At 47.1% G+C, this 20,218-nt stretch overlaps 1 protein-coding gene across 1 annotated transcript in view; it reads right to left on the bottom strand.

The window, feature by feature from the left end:
- The window catches only part of LOC148522967 (FERM domain-containing protein 4B-like), a 67,496-nt gene that overhangs the window by 31,404 nt on the left and 15,874 nt on the right, over positions 1 to 20,218 (bottom strand). The window contains exons 2-4 of the mRNA XM_088473434.1: positions 16,558 to 16,623; positions 11,194 to 11,288; positions 2,764 to 2,856 (exon numbers count right to left, since the gene is read on the bottom strand). Of these exons, the coding sequence (XP_088329560.1) occupies positions 2,764 to 2,856; positions 11,194 to 11,288; positions 16,558 to 16,623 (254 nt within the window). The remainder of the gene's footprint in view (positions 1 to 2,763; positions 2,857 to 11,193; positions 11,289 to 16,557; positions 16,624 to 20,218) is intronic.

Raw genomic sequence — 20,218 nt, 5'->3', positions numbered from 1 at the left:
TCTGCCATGATGCAAGGTGGAAACTGCTCTCGGGTAGCAAAACTCTCGGGAGTATCTGAGACTGCGGATTACTTCCCTTCCATCCACAGTTCTTTCTCGGCTGGATATTTTGGGGCTGATTAAAAGCTGGGTACACACTATACGATCCGTCGCACGATATATCGTTCCGTATCGAATCGGAATGATAGATCGTACAGATCGTGCAGTAGGTACGCCCAATCCATTGTTCGCAGATGAGATGATGCAAGGAACGACACATTGCTTCAACATGCAGCATGTAACGATACACCGCGTCGTCGTACACCGGATGGTGCAGTGTGTACGGGGCGCGATGTACAGTTACATTGCATGGTTCTGTCGCTGGGTGTACACATCGTATAGTGGGCCTGACTGAGAGATGTACTGAAAATGCAATCACAGCTACGATTTCGCATGGAACGCAGCTGCGGAAATATGCTTATGTTTCTAAAGCTTACCCGAGCATAGGGAAGCCCGATGTTGCTTTCTCATATCCGTCCGACAATGTACAATAGTGTAGACATCGGTAACATCGATGAAGATCAGGCAACCATGCAGCCAGTCTGACCACCAGCCGCAAACACTGCATCTCTCATGGCACACACAGAGCTCTCATGCAGCAAAGGAGATCGCAATGGCTAACTTATGCACACCCATGAAATGGCGTTTAAATGGTCAGACAGGCCCCTCTCTGCGCGTTACTTCTCCCAAACGCTGATTACCTGTCACTCACTTTGTGAGTGGTTCCTGTGTATGACAGTAAGCAGGGCGGCGTTCGCACATGTGCATTAGCAAACAATCGCTCTTTGGCACTGTGGGCCTGATTCAGACCCGCTCGCAAGCGCTTGAGCGCTCGCAAGCGGCTCGATGGTGGGCTCTGCGCACGCGAAGCGTCCGCACTGCGTGTGCGCAAGCCCCGGAACGAGAGAGAAATTTTCTCACTCCGTGGCTCACTACAAAAGGGGCGGCTGGCAATGTTGATCGACAGCTCGCCCCGTTTTGTAGGCGTGGCGGGGGGGTGGCTTCACAAACTGAGGCGTTCCCAAGCGAACGCCTGCCGTTTGTGCGCGGCCCCACTGACATCACCAGTGATGTGAGTGGGAGAGCTCCCGGCTCTCTATTAGAGCCGGAAGCTCTCTGGGGCTTGCGACCACGAGACCCTACCACAAGGGTCTCGTCACAAGCCCGATGGTCGCGATGGTCTTGACCATCGCGACCATCATCCTGGCCGCGAGCAATAGCTGTGGGTGGTCACCCACAGCTATGTGAGCGGCCAGGAGGCCGCAACAACAAAAAAAAGCCCTGATTCAGAGCGAGCACTCTTTCAGAGCGTCCGGCTCTGAATCCGGGCCTGTGTCCGTCTCTAAATAACAACCCAGTGTTTATCCATCTTTAGAGTTGGAAGCAACGCTAGGAAAAGGAGTAACTTTGCACCCGGACGAACTTTGCAGCATAGCAAGGAATGCAAAGTGTGTCTGCATGCGGGGGAAAATACTGGCTGCTGTTGCATGTAGCCCACAAATGCTGGACAGCTATATTACGTATTACACTGCACAAGAGTTTAGCTAAGATATGCCCCTGTCAATGCTAAATCTCTCTGCATATTTTACACCTGACCACCTGCAACATGGTTTAGCCAAGGTCCAAATTGGCTCCTTTCTTTTTGCTTAGCTCCCAACTTTGAATCAGCACCTGTGATTCTTATACAGTCTCTGCAGGGAGTACACCAAGATACAAAGAAAAATCACAGGGTACTTCCTCCTACAGTTATTGATTGAGAAGCATGTCGGCGACAATGGGCCTGATTCAGACCCACTCGCGAGCGGCTGTCCGCTCGCAAGTGGGTCGATGGTCTGCACTGAGCATGCGCACGACGGAGGGAGCTCCGTCGTGCGCATGCGCCAGACACGACGAGCGAAGGACTTTCCTTTGCTCGTTGTGTCCGATCAAAGGGGGCGTGCTGTCAATGTTGATTGACAGCACGCCCCCTTTGGTGGGCGTGCCGGGGGCGTGCCTCCCTGACGGGGGCGTTCCCACGGGAACGCCTCCCGTCAGAAGCCGGCCCACTGACATCACTAGTGATGTCAGTGGGAGTGATTTTGGCTCTGATAGAGCCAAAATCACTCCGGAGCTTGCGGTTGAAAACCTCAACCGCAGGCTCCGGCTCGCAATTTTGATGGTCGCGATGGTCACGACCATCGCGGCCATCAAAATGCACGCTCGTATAGCCTGTGGGTGGTGACCCACAGCTATACGAGCGTCCAGGAGGACGCTCCATGAAAATGGAGCCCGGCCCTCATGCAGAGCGTGCGCTCTGCTCAGAGCGTACGGCTCTGAATGAGGGCCAATAAGCGCATAAAAGGAAGGTATAGGGGGAGGCAGGGTACTCATCTCCCCTTTAGCTCCAATATTTTTGCTTTAAGTCACCTCACTCCTTGCATACTGGCTAAAGGGGAAAACGGTGGCTGGCATTGGATAAACTAGGGATAGGAAGGAATGTGGAAATAAGGTCAGGTTGTAAGCTTCACTGGCAATGTGACAGCAGCAACAACCCTGTGCGAAGAACACAACAGCGACACCTGCAGGCACAAAATGGTATTTTCTTTTCCATTTTTTTTTTTTTTTTTACTATTTGTTTTGAATAATACAACAGTATATACAAATATACGTGGTTTAGAAATGTTCCCATGGCTCTAACATTTGTTTGCCTCAACTCATATAAACAGGAAAAGAGAGGTGACTTACCTTACAACAAAATAAAGTGTTACCGGGCCAGATTTTTTTGGCAAATCATGGTCAAGCACTCTCTGTTCTAACTGCAGCCAGGCATATTGACCTCTGTAAGAGAAACAAGATGGACGCATGAACTTTCATTAAATACCGCACGATGGTCTTACAGGAGCCTCATATCAGTAATCTGTGCTTTGTTAGTGTTTAGATTCCCGGATTGGCGACATGCTGGCCTAGCCCCTCCCATCTCAAACTTGTCTACTCATAGACACAAAGGAGTTGGCTGAGCTGAAATACTCAGTGCTGCTAGTGGCATCCTAAAGCTGTGATTGGCTGCAGGTTCTTCAAGCTCGTCCTACTTTATTTAGCGAGCATTAATGTGTCCCCAGTTTTGAAGCATGAGCACAATGGTTGCACCTAAAACTTATAATCAGGTTACAGAATGCAATGTAAGGGGTCAATTAATCTGCCATCACAACGGCATTGTAACGTCGGCAATTGCACCCTAAATTGCCACCAATCTTAGACTCAAATTGTGCATTTTAGTTTGCAGCCCCTAAATATGTGATGTAAAGGCCACAGTAAGTGCAGCCGGTGTGCAAACTGGATATTCAGCATTGCACCTAATTGAATTGCACCCAAAATGTACTTAAGTATCCCAACAACACTTAAGGTGCATACACACACAACGATTTTTTGAACGATTATCATTAACGATATCGTTTATCGTTCAATCGTTGTAAAAATCGTTCACTTTCTGAGTTAAAACGATGAACGATTATCGTTCATGCACGTTCACTTTTGTAGTTTGTAGTTCAGTCAGACTCACCAACTGAAGGATTTTCATTAAGGGAATATGCAAAAATCGTTTGTAGTTCAAAAAAATCGTTAATTATACTTAAAAAAATCTGACAGATAATCTGACAGAAAATCGTTCATAAAATCGTTCAGAAAATCGTTGGTAACAAAATCGTTGTGTGTGTATGCAGCTTAATTATTAGTGCGTCCTTTCCCAAAATCTATCCCTTAATTAATTTAATCTCATAGAGCAAAACAATTAGCATAAAACACAAATGGGACCTTTCATGAACCATAAGTCTGTCAAGGAGAACCTAATTGAACATATGATAATATTTTTTTGAATCCAAATCAAAAGCGTATCTGATTTTTTTTTTTCCACAAAACATTTTTTTTTTTTGTTCTGGCTTAATCATGTCAACATTTATTTATTTATCATACTTATTTATCATAAATATATTTATCATAATCATCTGTACGACCGTTCTAAATAGCATTATTTTACACAACTTAAAAAAATGGGGCCTGACTCTGCACGTCATTAGGCCCATCCTTTCGCGTCACTTTAGCCATGCCCCCTCCATACAGACTCGTGATTCCCGGTATTATCTCCCATTTTGCCCACTTCACTAGTCAGTGGGCGTGATGCGGAAGATAAACCCACGCTTCCAGGGGTGTGGGAGACTACCCGAAAAAAGGCTGTGAACACTTGGAGGAATGAAATTTAATCCAAAAGACTCTGCGATTTTATCCATCATCTCTAAGATTTGCCTATAAATTCCCGTCAGACCGGCACAGTGCCTACCTACTAGCTACATCACTAAAATGTCAGATTTTTAGTCATAATAAATCCCGGACAAATATTGCTTTGTTACTTAAACCCACAAAAGGCTGTGTCGATTTCATTTGAAGCGGAAAGAAAGTTAAGCTTGGGCTTCATCAGGAAGTAAAAATGTTTTATGCTGTGCCCTATCAGATCCGCCAAGACATATTGCAGGCACAGGTGGCGTGCTATAGGTGAGCATGTTCAAGCCCTCTTGGGCAAACAAATTAACTGTGACGCCTTCTCCTCTATTTCCATGGCTGGCACGGGTCCCCCAGACAAGTCCGGGCCTGGGTATTCAGTACCCGCCACCCCCATCTCAGAACCCATGGCCCCCTTCTGATTTAACATACAATCATATTAAGTAGCCCTCAGTTACCGATAAGTGAAGCAGAATCCAGTGATCCGAATAATCCACTCTGTTTGCCCTCTTTCTTCGGGATGTAGTCTGGAAGCCGGCGGTCTAAATGCAGACAGACTGCTTTATCCCAACTAGGGACGAATGACAGGCGTCTAAATGTAGACGCCTGTCATTTGCCCGATGTCGGGAGACCGGCGCCCAGCATCCCGATCGAGCGGATGCCGGGCGCAGCAGCGAACAGCCGCGCGGGGGTGGGATTAAGTTTAGGGCTCCCGGGGGGATTTAGGGTTAAGCCCACCCCCCCTGGGAGGTTAGGGTTAGGCTAGGGGGAGGGAGGGTTAGGGTTAGGCACCCCCGGGGGGAGGTTAGGGTTAGGCACCCCCCCGGGGGACTTAGGTTTAGGCAGCGGGGAAGGGGGGGTTAGGTTTAGGCACTTAGAGGGGTGGTTAGGGTTAGGCACAGGGGGGAGATTAGGGTTAGACACCCCTAAGGAGGGTTAGGGTTAGGGGGGTTAGGTTAGTAAATACTTACCTTTAGAACGATCGGGATTTCCTCCTTTGTCGGGCAGCCGCTGTCGGGAATTGAGGTAATACATATCACCCCCCCTTTCTTCAATGGTGCCAACAATATTCATTTTCCAGGGATAAGTCAAGTGCTGTAATAGCAGCAAATGATAACGTAACACAAAGCTAAACTTCCTGCCTGAAAACCCCACCCTATAGCGATGCCTAACACACCGCCACGTACACCGCCACGTACACCGCCACGTACAGGCTACTGCTATTTGTATTAAAAATATGATCACTTAGGCACAAATTGTTCTGTGAGCGCATAATAATCACTTACAGTTTTGTTTATCAAGAGTAAAATCTTTCCTAAAACAATAATGCTGTGTACTGTATAGGGAAGATAACCTAAACCAGTCCCTACTCGTTTTTTCCCCCCTGCATATCTGTAGCAATGGCAGGAAACGCGGCTGGCACAATGTATGAGCACACGGGCATTAGAATCGGCCCAGGCACCCTGCTCTCATTAATTTGTGTTAATTAATTTATTGAAAAAAAAAAAAAAAAGTGATTATGGAGTCGTTATTTTCCATATGACCTAGCTTCCAATTGATTCATCATACTCCGTTCTATTCATAGAGACCAGAATATCAAGCTTGTTAAAAATTAATAGAGGTCTGGTAGATTTCACGGAGTCGGCGGCATGGAGCTGTACTGGGAACAGGGTAAAAGATTCTACAGTCTAACATAAGTAATTTTCTCAGAAGTTAATGAGATTCTTGTTAACCATATTTTTCCCCCTTGTTGTAATTATTACTTTTTCTTTGCTTAATTGATTGAAGACATTACTTATTTTAGTATCTACAGCCATAACTAGAGGTTCCCCAGCGCATACTTGCCGACTATCTGGCTGCCCCTTCCGGGAGGGAGCAGCCAGATCGGCATTACTGGGGGGGCGTGGCCAGCAAACGGGGGCGGGGGCAGCCAGATGACACGTTTTGTGGGCGGAGCGAGGGCGGAGCCACGTGAGCGCATCATTTCGGCCCCGCTACACACTGCCAATATTACAGGCAGTGTGATGCAGGGGGCGGTGCCAAAATGACACGAATCACGTCACCGCCCCCCTTCGCTGCCGGGGTTTTTTCAAACAATTGGGGTGGGCCAGGAGGGGTCGGCGGCAGCAGGGAGACTTGCCTGCCTTCCCGGGAGGTCGGGAGCAGCACCCGATTTTCGGGAGGCTCCCGACCAAATCGGGAGGGTAGGTAAGTATGCCCCAGCGATGCCCGCGCCTAGGCCACAGGGATGCCTCAGTGGTTCCAGTATTTGGCTTGCAGGTTTCCTGGAACAACACCCTGCAATGCCCTAGGTGCACCGCTCCCTGCTCCCGGCCCCCTCTTCTGTGACATCATAACGTAACATATGCTGGGGGTGGAGGGGCCAGGCCAGGAAGCAGAAGTTCCTTGATAAGGTCCTGTCTGTATCTAAAATTATATACTAGATACTGGTTTAATTATAAACTGTATATTAGAACTAAAATGTAAAAAAAAAAATCTTAATAAGTAAGTTTCACCCAGAGCTATCTGATTAAGATTTAGGGGTCTATTCATGATGTTAATTAACATTCTAACTCGCTGCGGACGCCGGATGCAATTCATCATTGCTCCAGCGCAGAGACAGCTGATGCAAAAATAAGCTGTCCCGGCGAGCGGCATCACTGCTCCGAAAGGTCACGTATGCACACAAGAGCCCTAACGTCCGGCAGAAGGAGCCAGACAGGGGCGGAGCGACCGAAAGGGTTATGAGCCTGGATCGGGAGCAAATGCCATCTGAAGAATGGTATATTTACTAATGGGCGCAATTCTGGCGGAATGGCCCGCTGTCCCCATACACTAGTATTGGGACAGAATTCATCAAGCTCCGAAAATACATTCTTTTCGGAGCTTTATGAATTGTCCCCATACTAGTGTATGGGGACAGCGGACAATTCCGCCAGAATTGCGCCCATTAGTAAATATACCAGGGGTTCCCAAACTCGGTCCTCAAGGCATCCTAATAGTCCTGGTTTTCAGGATATGCACACTTAAGCACAGGTGACTAATTAAAACCTGGACTGTTAGGGTGCCTCGTGGACCGAGTTTGGGAACCCCTAAAATATACCCTTTGGACTTATCATGGGGGGCATGGATTGAGAAAATGTTTTGGTGTCATAAATATCTGAATATGATGAGAAAGGTAGAATAAAATTATGGAAATAAAATTTTCAGAGGTCCCGGAGTAAGGTCAGGGATGGGGTACTGGCCTATTCCACTCAAACATGTCTTGTTTTACAGCAGGGATGGGGAACCTCAGGCCCGGGGGCCGTATAAGGCCTGCGGAGTCATTTGGTCTGGCCCTTGGAGCTTTTTTTCTGCTAGCCTCATCTGGTTAGCAGGGTGCCTAGAATGACACCCTGCAGCCAGAATCTATGCAGCAGTGCAGCCAGGAGTGTCCTGAGGATGCTTCAGATGGTCACTCCGCTGCCCTTACAGCTCCCATTGCTGTAATCACCGGCGATTGTAACATCACACGGAGGGGACGTGGCCTGCACCCGGCCCGCGAATATTGTTATATATATCAAAATGTTCCTCGGTAGAAGAAAAGGTTCCCCATCCTTGTTTTACACAGACGTGGACATATTTGTTGGTACCCTTACAGCTCATTGAAACAAAGCTTCATTTCTCCTGAATATTTCTCTAATTAGCCTCACACACATCTTCCATCTTCCAATCAGTCATTCATCCTATTTAGACAGAACCTTGTTCAGTGTGGACCACAGAAAGCAAATGAGAAAGTTGTCTGAGGAGAACAGAAAGAACATTATAGACGAGCATGTTACAGGTAAAGGCTATAAGACCATCTCAGAGCAGCTTGATGTTCCTGTGACTACAGTTGCAAATACTATTAAGAAATTAAATTCCATGGGACTGTAGCCAACCTCCCTGGACGTGGCTCGAAGAGGAAAATTGACCACAGATTAAACGGGATGCAGTTTATAGACTGGCGGACTAAATGCCGCCGGTCTATATCCCGACACGAGAAACTTGATGGGGGACTTTAGATAGGCGTCAAAATACAGCCGCTTTCTGAATCCTGACGCCAGAACACCAAAGGACGACAGCCCGAAGGAGGTAAGACCGGGGCATCCTTAGCGTTAGCCCCATGGGAGGAAGGGGGGGGGGGGAGGGTTAGGTTTAGGGAGTGTAGCGGGGTTAGGATTAGGTTTTGGGGGGGAAGGCTAGGGTTAGGCACCCTTAGGGTGGAGGGTTAGGCACCCCCGGGGGTAGGTTAGGGTTAGGCACCCCCCCGTGAGGGTTAGGTTTAGGGTGTGGGAAGGGGGGATGTAGGTTTAGGCACCCCCGGGGGACGACGACTTAGGGTTAGGCACCACCCTGGAGTTTTAGGGTTAGGCACCCCTAAGGGAGGTTTAGGGTTAGGTGGGGGACATGAAAGGGTTAGGGTACTTACCAGCCTGGCGTCGGATCTCCTGCTGTTAGGCTTCTCATGTCGGAATTTGAACCGCCGGCTAAACAGCCACCGGTATTACATACTGATTCCGATCAAACAGAAGGAAGGAGTTAATGGTAGAAAAAATGCAAAGGAAAACGACCTATTCTGAAGTGGCCTTCTATGAGCTCTGATCTGAATCCTATGGAACATCTATGGAAAGAACTGAAACGTGCAGTCTGGAGAAGGCACCCATCAAACCTGAGACAGCTGGAGCAGTTTGCTCTGGATGAATGGGCCAAGTTACCTGCTGGCAGGCACAGAAGTCTTATTGAGAGCTACAGAAATAGCTGACTGCAGTGATTGTCTCTAAAGGTTGTGTAACAAAATGTTAGGTTAATGGTCCCATCATTTTCCTCCAAGCCATTCGATTGTTTTAATATTTATAATATTCATTTGCATCAAAAAATCAAAGTCGGATTGGACTAAACAATGATGGACGCCAATTACTTTTGTCACTTTCAAAATATTTCAGAGAAAAATGTGGGTTCTCCTTTTTTTCGTTGAAGAGTACCAATAAATTTGTCCACGTCTGTATTATCACAAGAATATACAATGGCTCATTCTATTTCAATACTGTGATATTAAGGCTGGTGCCGGTATCCAATTAGCCCCAGTAAATTACCACAGCTAATTACCACGCCCGGGGCTATCCAATTACCCCCGATGAAGGCACTTATCAGGGATTTTGCCTCGCCTGCCTCAGGCAGGTGAAACCGAATCCATGATAAGAAGCCATTTTCTCCCGATTGAGGCAGTGAAAATACATAGGTCCACGACTTCTTGCGGATCCTATATGTTGTTGTGAGAAAAACAAAATATTTTTGGATGTAAGAAACGGGGTTTAATTGGATACCACGAAAAAAAGATTTGTAAAAAAGACCCGAAAATCGGCACCGAAAACTTACTAATTTTTTTTGCAGGTAATTGGATACCGGCCTATGGGCCTCATTCAGACCCGCTCGCAAGCGCTGAGCGCTCGCAAGTGGGTCGATGTTGAGGCGTGCGCAAGCCCCGGGGCTCACTACAAAAGGGGCGGCTGTCGATGGTGATCAACAGCTCGCACCGTTTTGTAGGCGGGATGGGGTGGGGTGGCTAGCCAAACGGAGGCGTTCCCGAAGGAACGCCTGCCGTTTGGGGGCAGCCCCCCTGACATCACTTGTGATGTCAGTGGTGAGCTTCCGGCTCTATTAGAGCTGAAAGCTCACTGGGGCTTGCGGCAGATGAGCCCTTACCACAAGGTTCTCGTCGCAAGCCCTGATGGTCGCGATAGTCTTGACCATCGCGACCATCAACCTGGCCGCTTGCTAAAGCTGTGGGTGGTCACCCACAGCTAAGCGAGCGGCCAGGAGGCCGGTGCTTTACAGAGAAGCGGCCGCCCTCATTCAGAGCGAGCGCTCGCATTTTGCTAGCGGCTCTGAATGAGGTCCTATGTGCAGTAAACAGTTCCAGGACAATTATATTTAACAAATTATAATGGATACTAAAATATAGATATCACTGTGATCACGGCAGCTGCTCTATGTACAAACAAAAGCATAAAACATTAGCAGTATAATATAGGAAGTAATCAAAAGTACATTGTGGCATTAACAGATGTGGCTCCATATTTATCAAAATTGTAAAACAAAATTTCACATCATTGTTAACTATCCACCGTCTGGTCTGTTAACTCAAGAGAAAGAGACGTCTATTAAGCTTTTTTTATTAAATAAATAAATATCTAAGGATACGTCCCTGGAGTGCCTACTTTTTTTGACAAGATATATATATATATATATTACTCCGATGCAGGAAACGGCACTCGTTTTTTTTACGTTGGGGTATGGATGAATTTTATTGACCCAAATCGCTGTCCACCCTGCAGGATCCAATGTGGTACGTTCCATGAGAGTTTAACCACTCAGGAGGTACAGTACTTTAGCCTGACGGTAACCCTAATTGCTGTATTTCCTGACATAACAGTGGAGACAACTTCAAAATCTGTTGGTCTTCCTGTGATTGAAGATATACATAATTTTAGAGTGGATACAGGAACAGTAAAATAATACAGGAGTATACTACCATGTCATTGAAATGCATGTATCCCTACACCGCCATCTACAGGTGCCACCAATTAAGCCCCACAGTTAGTGGGGGAGTGGTGATAGCTAAGCACAGGGAGAAGTCAGTGACTCCGGTTCCTGCCATATGTTAACATTATTCTGTAACCACTGCAACAGCGCCATCTACATGCAAACTAAATGAGAAGTGTCGGTTTTACATATACGCTGTTGTGATAGTTATTTTATATAACCTTATGCACAGTTATTTTTCATACAAAAGAGGGCTTGATTTACTATTTAGGCTACATTGTATTTTACTTATATTTTTCAATGGAACTAACACAACATTTTGAGTCAGCGGCTACTTACGTATCATTCAAGAACGAGATCCCAAAATATTCCTTTTCTTTCAGATTGAAGTGCGAAGCCACGAGGTCCAGCAGCTCACGCGACAACAGTTTGGGCTGTTTTGGCAAAAAGAAAATTATATACATATTTAAAATGCTATTAGAAAAATAATAGTCAGTCCAGACAGATAGGGGCCCCGAAACTGTGGTATAACCAAAGGTTCATGGGTTCAGGAGCAAATTCTGCCCCCTGTCTGCAATATAAATATATTGTTTCTCCTACTACTGATAGAACATTCAGGGTTCCATTTCTTCTGATCCTCTGTTTCGCAGAGGAATACAATTTAAAGAAGCACTTTCTGCTGATCGGATCCTTCCCATCACGCCCCGCGGCGCATGTGCAGAAGGACACCAGAGAGACTTCTGGGTGTTAAACCCGGAAGTCCCTCTGTACTACGGTATGTACCTGAAAACAGGGGGGATGTACCACATCGCGGAAGCGATGCTTAGTACATCCCACCCTTAGTACTTTTTAAAGTGACCGTATATATTAGTCAGCCCTCCGTCTTTGCTTGCAAGGGCGTAACTAGAACTTTGTGGGCCACATAGCAAGATCTTAAAAGCCCCCCTCCCCAGGTAAACACCCCCCCCCCCACAAACATTAGCCCCAACACAGAGCCCATTCATTCATGTTATGCCAGACAGAGCCCATTCAGGTTATTCCACACAGTAGTACCCCTTATACACATTATACCAAGCAGTAGTAGTGCCCCTTATACATTATGCCACACAGTAATGCCCTTTACACTACACAGTAATGCCCCTTACACATTATCCCATGCAGTAATACCCTTTACAGATTATGCCACATAGTAGTAGTGCCCCATGTAACACATTATTTCACACAATAGTAGTGCCCCTTACACATTTTGGCCCCTCACCAAGCAACTCAACTCATTGTCCCTCCAGCTGCCTCTTGCCTCCCCCTGTGTGCAATCAGCAGCCAGCAGGTGTGGACTGCCAGCTACTTACAGCTGGCGCATCGGCGGGCAGCGGCAGACATGGACAGACAGCACCGGCGCAATTTGAATCTGGCGCCGGTCGCAAGCCAATCAGGTCTCGTGGACTGGCAGCCAATCAGGAGACGCCACTGCTGATAGGCTGCCGGTCCGCGAGCTCTGATTGCCGCGCGACCCACGGTGCTGTCTCTCCATGTCTGCCTGCCGGTGTGCCAGCTGTAATCAGCTGGTGGGCCGACATCAAATCCACACCGCTTACACCAAGGCCCCGTTTGGTGGCCCTGGCTGGACCGGCCCACCTTGTGTTTGTGACTGGGTACAGGGGCAGAGCAGGCCACAGAGGTAGCTGGAGCACCAAAGCAGCCGCACTACTTGCACCCAGGGTAGGTACGCCACTGTTTGCATGCATGGCGAAGATGATGTAAACAAATAAAGGCTGCAGGTGTACTTCAGGGTCTAGTCTTCACCCGGGCAATTCCGGGTATCCCAGCCAGTATAAAATTAAATGATTTCACCTAATTACTGATTCTAATGATTACTGTTTAATCCAGTTAGGAACTAATAGCCATTTTAATTTACTAGGTAGTATACAATTCACTTATGAAGATGGTTAACACTTGACATGTAATTCTTTAAGAATTTTTATAATAACGCAGTTATAATGGAGAGCCCCATTACATATGATAAATTATACAGTTGTGTTATAGAGCAGCTTATAATGGTATACATCTGTCAAACAAATTGAAATCCAATTGAAATGATTTTGCCCTCATGAGCCATGGTTAATTCTGTCCTGCAATATGGGTCTATTTTTTTATTTGAAAACACTCAGGGGTCTAGTTACTAAGCAGTGTTAGGAGACAGAGTGAAAAGTGATAAGGTGATTGGCTGGTACCTTATCACTTTTCATTCTGTCTCCTAACACTGCTTAGTAAATAGACCCCTTAGAACCAGCAATTCCATATTCACAAAAAATAAATGTTTGTAAATATAAATGAAAAGGCTGGGTAAAAAGATCCATTTTACGTAGTAGTTTTAAATCAACTAAAATAGCCATTAATTACCCCCCAAATTGTTAATCTGGCAAACAGTTATTTTATTTCTAAATTAAGGAAAATGTGTAAATTTTGCGCATTGAAAAAATGCACTTTGCTCTGTAAATATCAGAGCTTTACTCATTCAATGGACCATTCATTTCAATGGTATCTCCAGTTGTGAGCTGCTAGTTGAAACCCCATTAAATTGAGCTCTTTAATAATTCTGGAATTCTTCAGCATTGTTAATCGTCAAAGCAGGGAGTCCCTGGGACTGCCCTCTGCACCAGCCCATCACAAGCGGCCAGTGTGATTGGCTCACGGCAAAGGGGAGTCACAAGGAATCTTTTCTTAGACTTTTTAGTAGTGGGTAGCACTAGCATGCAGCCATGACATTTTTTTGGAGTAACCCCCTCACTGGAATATAATAACTCAAGACAGAAGTAGAACATAATTTTATTTCCCTTTGGACTACAGCAATAATATTTTTTATTCAATTCTGTTTTAAACATGTTATTCAAATTAAACTTTATTTTGAAAATCATATTTATCTTCCTAGTTTACTCTTTTGGTACAATCGACAAGGGTCTTAGGGGACCTTGGCTTTTCCATTACGCTGCAAAATTAGAGGTTTCAGTGGGCTTGTAATGTATATTTAGTTTTTCTATTTTTAATTTCAATGGCGATTTCACTCTATTAGATTCGGTATATTGCTGTAAAGCCCGAATTTAAATCACTCTTTGGGGAATATCCAATTGCGGACGGGCTTTTTAAAAAACCCAGAGGCGCTGGGTTTTTTCCGCAGGCACAGGGTTTTGTTATTCAATTAAGGGACTGAAAATGGGACGCAGTGATATCTATAGAAATCACCACGTCTATTTCTCGCTCCTCCAAAGCAAGTCTGATTTTTCCTTAAGATCGTTAATTTTAGGAAAAATCAGCGGGACTTAATTACTCACCTTCCAATGTGGCGTCTACTGCTTCCAGCGTCGGGAGCCGGGTCTCCTGCAGCAAGGTGAGTATGTGAGTGTGTGTGAGTGTTTATGAGTGAGTGCAGAAATGTGTGTGTGTGAGTGACCCCCGGTGTTTGTGACCCCCCCCCCCCTCCAGAAGTGAGTGTAACCCCCTATAGCTGGCGCAGAGAGAACTACATCTCCCAGCAGCCCTTGCGCCTCTCAGTAGCCCCCAGAGCCTCCCAGCAGCCCCCGAGACTCCCAGCAGCTCCCTCCCCAGTGACAAGATGGAGGGGAAGCCACCAGAAAGCCGCAGAGGCCCCTGGGTTGGTAAGTGTCATATTTTTTTGACGCGCTGCAGGGTTTTCAACTCTGAAAAACTCTGCGCCCCCTTTTTTTAAAATTGGATACCGCGGGTATCGGGAGCACGCATACCCGCGATAATCCAAAATTGGGCGTGAGGTTTTTTACCTCGCTAAACCTCACGCCTGATTGAATATGACATATCTTAAAATACATTTTAATCCAATAAGATTAACTGCGTTTATCTATTCCCCTCATAATTCTGCGATGAAGCGGGTATCCCTACGCTGCAACCCTTGCCCTGCGATTAAGAGGGTATCCCTAAGCTGCAACCCTTACCCTGCGATTAAGAGGGTATCCCTACGCTGCAACCCTTACCCTGCGATTAAGAGGGTATCCCTACGCTGCAACCCTTACCCTGCGATTAAGAGGGTATCCCTACGCTGCAACCCTTACTATTAGGAGCCGGGCTACGCATTTATGTCATAACAAAGAAGCAGCTGTACACAGTGCCAGCGTTTTTGCTGTCTGCATTGGCCGCGCCATTTTTCTGAATATATAAAGGAAAGATGGTGCCACCTTAATCAGATACAGGCTCTTCCGCATGGATTATCTCGCGGGTGTAGGGTGTGCGGTGCACAACCTGCACCCATTATACATAGGCCACTGTGGGCAGTATGATGGCATAGTGGTCATGAGTTCAATTCTCACACATGGCTTTTCAGTGTGGAGTTTGCATGTTCTCCCCGTGTTTGCGTGGGTTTTCCACCCAAACTCCAAAAACATACTGGCAGGTTAATTGGACACAGATGACGTACATTTGTATGTTAGGTCATAGCATTGTAAGCTCCAACAGTGCAGGGACTCATATGAATGACTTACTGTATATTCTCTGTACAGCTCTGCGTAAATTGCTGGCGCGATATAACTTAATGGTAATAACCAGCAACTGCTGCCGCCGCTGAAAACCACCTGCCCGGCTTCTACTGTCCGGGTCCTGGTGTCTGCGCAATCAATCCGACAGGCCGCGCAAGCGCATATCACCAGCTTCCAAAGGGCTGCGTCGTCTGCAGCCCCAAGGAGCTGGGTAGGGCTGGCAGAAGGCAGAGAAGCCGCTCTCTGCTGATAGCAGCCCAGACTGGCAGTCCCCAGGGGACTGGGCACGCCTGTCGTTTATGTGACCCAGGTAGTGTTTCCAATGGGAAGCCACTGCCAGTCACAGTGTACTGACTACACGGACTGCGCTCCCTACACTCAGGTGGCGGTTTTTAGGGGGGGGGTGCAAAATCTGCCACTGAAATAACATATAGTTAGTTTTAGGTGTTGTTTTGATTTATGGGACATTTTATATATGAATGATGTACTGTAGATTTTCTGTACAGCGCTGCGTAAATTGGTGGCGCTATATAAACTATGATGAAAACATATAGCTAGTTTTAGGGGAATCGGTATGGTTCAAATCCCGGCAGCGGCAGCCCAACAGAGGAGGAAATCCCGATCGTCCCCGGGTAAGTATAAACTAACCTAATTTTACCCCCTAACCTTCTTTTAGGGTGCCTAACCCTAACCTCCCCCCTGTGCCTAACCCTAATCCTTCCTCTAAGTGCCTAAACCTAACCCCCCCTTCCCCGCCGCCTAAACCTAAGTCCCCCAGGGGGGTGCCTAACCCTAACCCTCCCTCCCCCTAGCCTAACCCTAACCTCCCCCCGAGGGTGCCTAACCCTAATCCTCCCTCCCCCTAGCCTAACCCTAACCTCCTGGGGGGGGGGGTGCCGAACCCTAAGTCCCCCCATGGGAGCCCTAAACCTAACCCTTCCCCCCCAGGCGCCCATCTCCCAGTGTCGGTAAAATGACAGGCGTCTAGATTTAGACGCCTGTCATTTAACCCTCGCCGGGATTAAGTAGTCTAGACGCCGGTGGTCGGGATTCCGTCCGCCGGCTTCATGAACGTATACCGTTTTAGGTGTTGTTTTGATTTATGAGACATTTTATAAATTAAATTATTTGGACAAACAAACAGGAATAGAAGTAAATTTATTTCTGCTCTAACATATACATAGATGTAATAAATTCATACCTGGACGAGTAGTTCCAGCTTGCGGTCATCTAACAGGTGGACCTTGCAATGGCGGCCTTCTGCCATCTGCCGAGACAAAAAGCAGATTATACAAACCGTCTTCTCAATGACATTCAGTACAATATATATCTGCGTGACTAGACAGCTTGTCCTATTTAATTCAGCAATTGTGCAGCATTGTAATTCCTTTGCTTTATGCCTTCAAATAAGTTCACACCAACCTACACATCTGTTAATGCCTGTAAGAAAGAATCCTAACGACATGCATATCTAATTGGCTGGTACAAGGTTCGGGGATCCCCTGAGTTATCCTGCAAATATGTCTGATTTCTGTCCTTTGATCTCTTTATGTAAGGATGTTGTAATGTGCATTTCTCTCATTTTACTGCACAACTAAAAACTCTTCCTATTTTGCAGACAATAAAGAATAATGAATTACAACTGAGTGATAGGAGCTTATGTGAGTAAAGAGAACAACATGAGATATGGGAGCTGTAAATGCCTGAGTCAGTCTGTCCACATCTGTCAGGATCAGACAGAAATGAGACAACAATGAGCGTTAGATGCCGATAAGCAGATGACCTTTCAGCTCTATGGCAGGTTCTCTTCTGATTCCAACAGGTCCTCACTAGGGATGTGCGCCGGACCATTTTTGCCGGATTTGGATTTGGTTCTAATTCGTCGTCCGGCTTTGGATTTGCCAAACTGCGGTGACTGGCTTTGGATTTGGATTTTTTTACAAAAATTGACAAAAAAAGCTAAAATCACATAAATTGGTCTTTTTTTTCTTCCTAGAGTATTATTAAGCTCAATAACATTAATTTCCAGTAAATTTAGACCATATCACAGCTTATAATATTGTTTTCAACATTATTGGCCAAAGGTTGCAGTGAGCTGACTGGTTACTAAGCGACAGAGCAGCGGCACAACGACACAGACACCACAGTATAAAGCACATCTATGACACATTGCCACACAGCAGTGGCAGAAATGAAAAGTAGTGCACCCACCCAGTGGGTACGGCCAGCAGAGTCACAGTACTTGTTTACATAGTGGGCTACGGCCCAAGGAGTCACAGTGCACAATCTTATTCACATTACACCGCACATAGGGCCTGATTCACATTACACCATAAAGTAGTGTCTCTTATTTATGTTACGACACACAGTAGTGCCCCTTTTACACAATGCCCACAGTAGTGCCCCTTTTACACAATGCCCACAGTAGTGCCCCTTTTACACAATGCCCACAGTAGCGGTGTCCCTTACACAATGCCCCCAGCAGTGGTGCCCCTTATGCAGTCCCCTTAGTAGTAGGGTCCCCTATGTAGTGCCCCCAGTAGAATGCCCCCCAGTAGTATGCCCCCCATTAGCAGGCCCCCCCAGTAGTATGCCCCCCATTAGCATGCCACCCAGTAGTATGCCCCCCATTAGCAGGCCCCCCCAGTAGTATGCCCCCCATTAGCAGGCCACCCAGTAGTATGCCCCCCATTAGCAGGCCCCCCCAGTAGTATGCCCCCCATTAGCAGGCCCCCCCAGTAGTATGCCCCCCATTAGCATGCCACCCAGTAGTATGCCCCCCCAGTAGTATGGCCCCCCAGTAGTATGGCCCCCCAGTAGTATGGCCCCCCAGTAGTATGCCCCCCCCAGTAGTAGGCTGCCCCAGTAGCAGGCCCCCCCAGTAGTAGGCTGCCCCAGTATTAGCCCCCCCTGTAGTATGCCCCCCCTGTAGTAGTAAGCCCCCCCCAGTAGTATGCCCCCCCAGTAGTAGTATGCCTCCCCCAGTATGGCCCCCCCAGTAGTATGGCCCCTCAGTAGTATGGCCCCCCCAGTAGTAGACCCCCCGAGCAGCAGACCACCCCCCAGTAGTAAGCCCCCCCAGTAGTATAGCCCCTCAGTAGTATGGACCCCCAGTAGCAGACCCCCCCTAGTAGCAGACCCCCCCCAGTAGTATAGCCCCCTCCAGTAGTATAGCCACCCCCAGTAGCAGACCCCCCCAGTAGTATAGCCCCCCCAGTAGCAGGCCCCCCCAGTAGCAGGCCCCCCCAGTAGCAGGCCCCCCAGTAGTATGGACCCCCAGTAGCAGACACCCCAGTAGCGTCCCAGGCCCTTGCACAAGTAAAAAACAAACAAACAAAAAAAAACTTACCTGTATCCCCGCTCCCGCGCCGTCCGCTCTGCTGTCACACGCTGAGGAGGGAGCCGGAAGACGGAGCTCATGTGTGAGCTCCAGCCGGCTCCCTCCGTGCAGCAGCCAATGAGAGTCTGTGTGACTCTCATTGGCTGCTGTAACAAACACACAGCTGCCGCTGGCGGCTGTGTGTTTGTATCTGTGTAGGGCAGAGCGCTATCACAGCGCTCTGCCCTACACAATAGGAGCCCTGATGTCGGATTCTCTAGTGAAAATCTGACATCAGGCGGCCGCCGTTCGGCCCCGAACGGGGATCCGAGTCAGGCGGGGAACACCCGAACAGGGTTCGGGTGGACTTGGATCCCCAATGTTCGGAGCGGTTCGGATTCCACAGAATCCGAACCGCTCATCTCTAGTCCTCATTAATATTTGCCAGCTCAGCAGATCTCAGGACCCAATGCAACAAGACAATGACATGTAAATAGAAAAATAAAATGGGCAAGGTCAGGAAGCACCCCGCCCCCTCCCAACTCAGGTCTCCAGAGCTGGTAAACATTACAGACTTTAGTAAATCACCACTGTAGTGAGAGATTTCAGATATATGCCACATGCTATTTTCCTTATTAGCGTGTGCCTTAAAAGTTTATACTGGGCAGGTGTAATTATTATTATTATCATTTATTTATATGGCGCCACACGTGTTCCGCAGCGCCTTACAAAATATATAAACAAATACGTGACTAAAGACTTACAGTACAATACACTACAACGCAGGACAAGGACATGGATAATATACATTGCTACATTAGCAACAGCAACACCCACATAAGCAACAGAGCTTAGGCAACCAAGTGTTAGGTGCCCTAGAGGGGAGTAAGAAGTAGATGAAAGTAATGAGAAGCACAAGAGGGTAGAGGGCCCTGCTCATAAGAGCTTACATTCTAAAGGAATTGTACTCTGTATATACAAAGCTTGCCTACATCTATACCAAACTTTCAGGAAGTCCTTCTAGACTAGCAGACTATAAGGCCACCTCCCCAGATCCTTATTCCTTTTTTTTTTATTGGATGAGGCCTTTATGACGCGTTTCACATCATCAGGCCCTGCCAACGGGGAACATGATTGCAAGGTTTTTGATTTGGTGTTTAGGGGCCTATTCATCAACATTAAAATAATGGTTTTAAGGACATTTTCCTTAATTACCGTTATTTTAGTATTCATTAACACACTTAACACAGGAGATATCACTGATATCTCCTGGTTAAGTCCGCCTGCGTTCATTTCTACACTCCCCATATATTAGTACATTAGTATGGGGATGTAGAAATTAGGCTATTCATCAAATTTTGAAAATTATGTATTTTCAGAATTTGGTGGTGTGACTATACGCCACTCTCAGGTGGTGTACAGAGGGTTACACTTACCTGCTATCAGCTGGGCAGATTCTCCTCCGGCTCACTCCGTCACTCCCTGGTCCCTCCTCCAGCTCCGGCTGCTGCGCTGACTGTGTTCTCCCGGCAGAACACAGTAC

This window comes from Taudactylus pleione, unplaced genomic scaffold (genome assembly GCF_031769625.1).
Source record: "Taudactylus pleione unplaced genomic scaffold, aTauple2 ptg000135l, whole genome shotgun sequence".
Lineage (NCBI taxonomy): Eukaryota > Metazoa > Chordata > Amphibia > Anura > Myobatrachidae > Taudactylus > Taudactylus pleione.
Note: the sequence above shows the minus strand (reverse complement) of the source record. Positions and strands in the feature narration are given on the sequence as shown.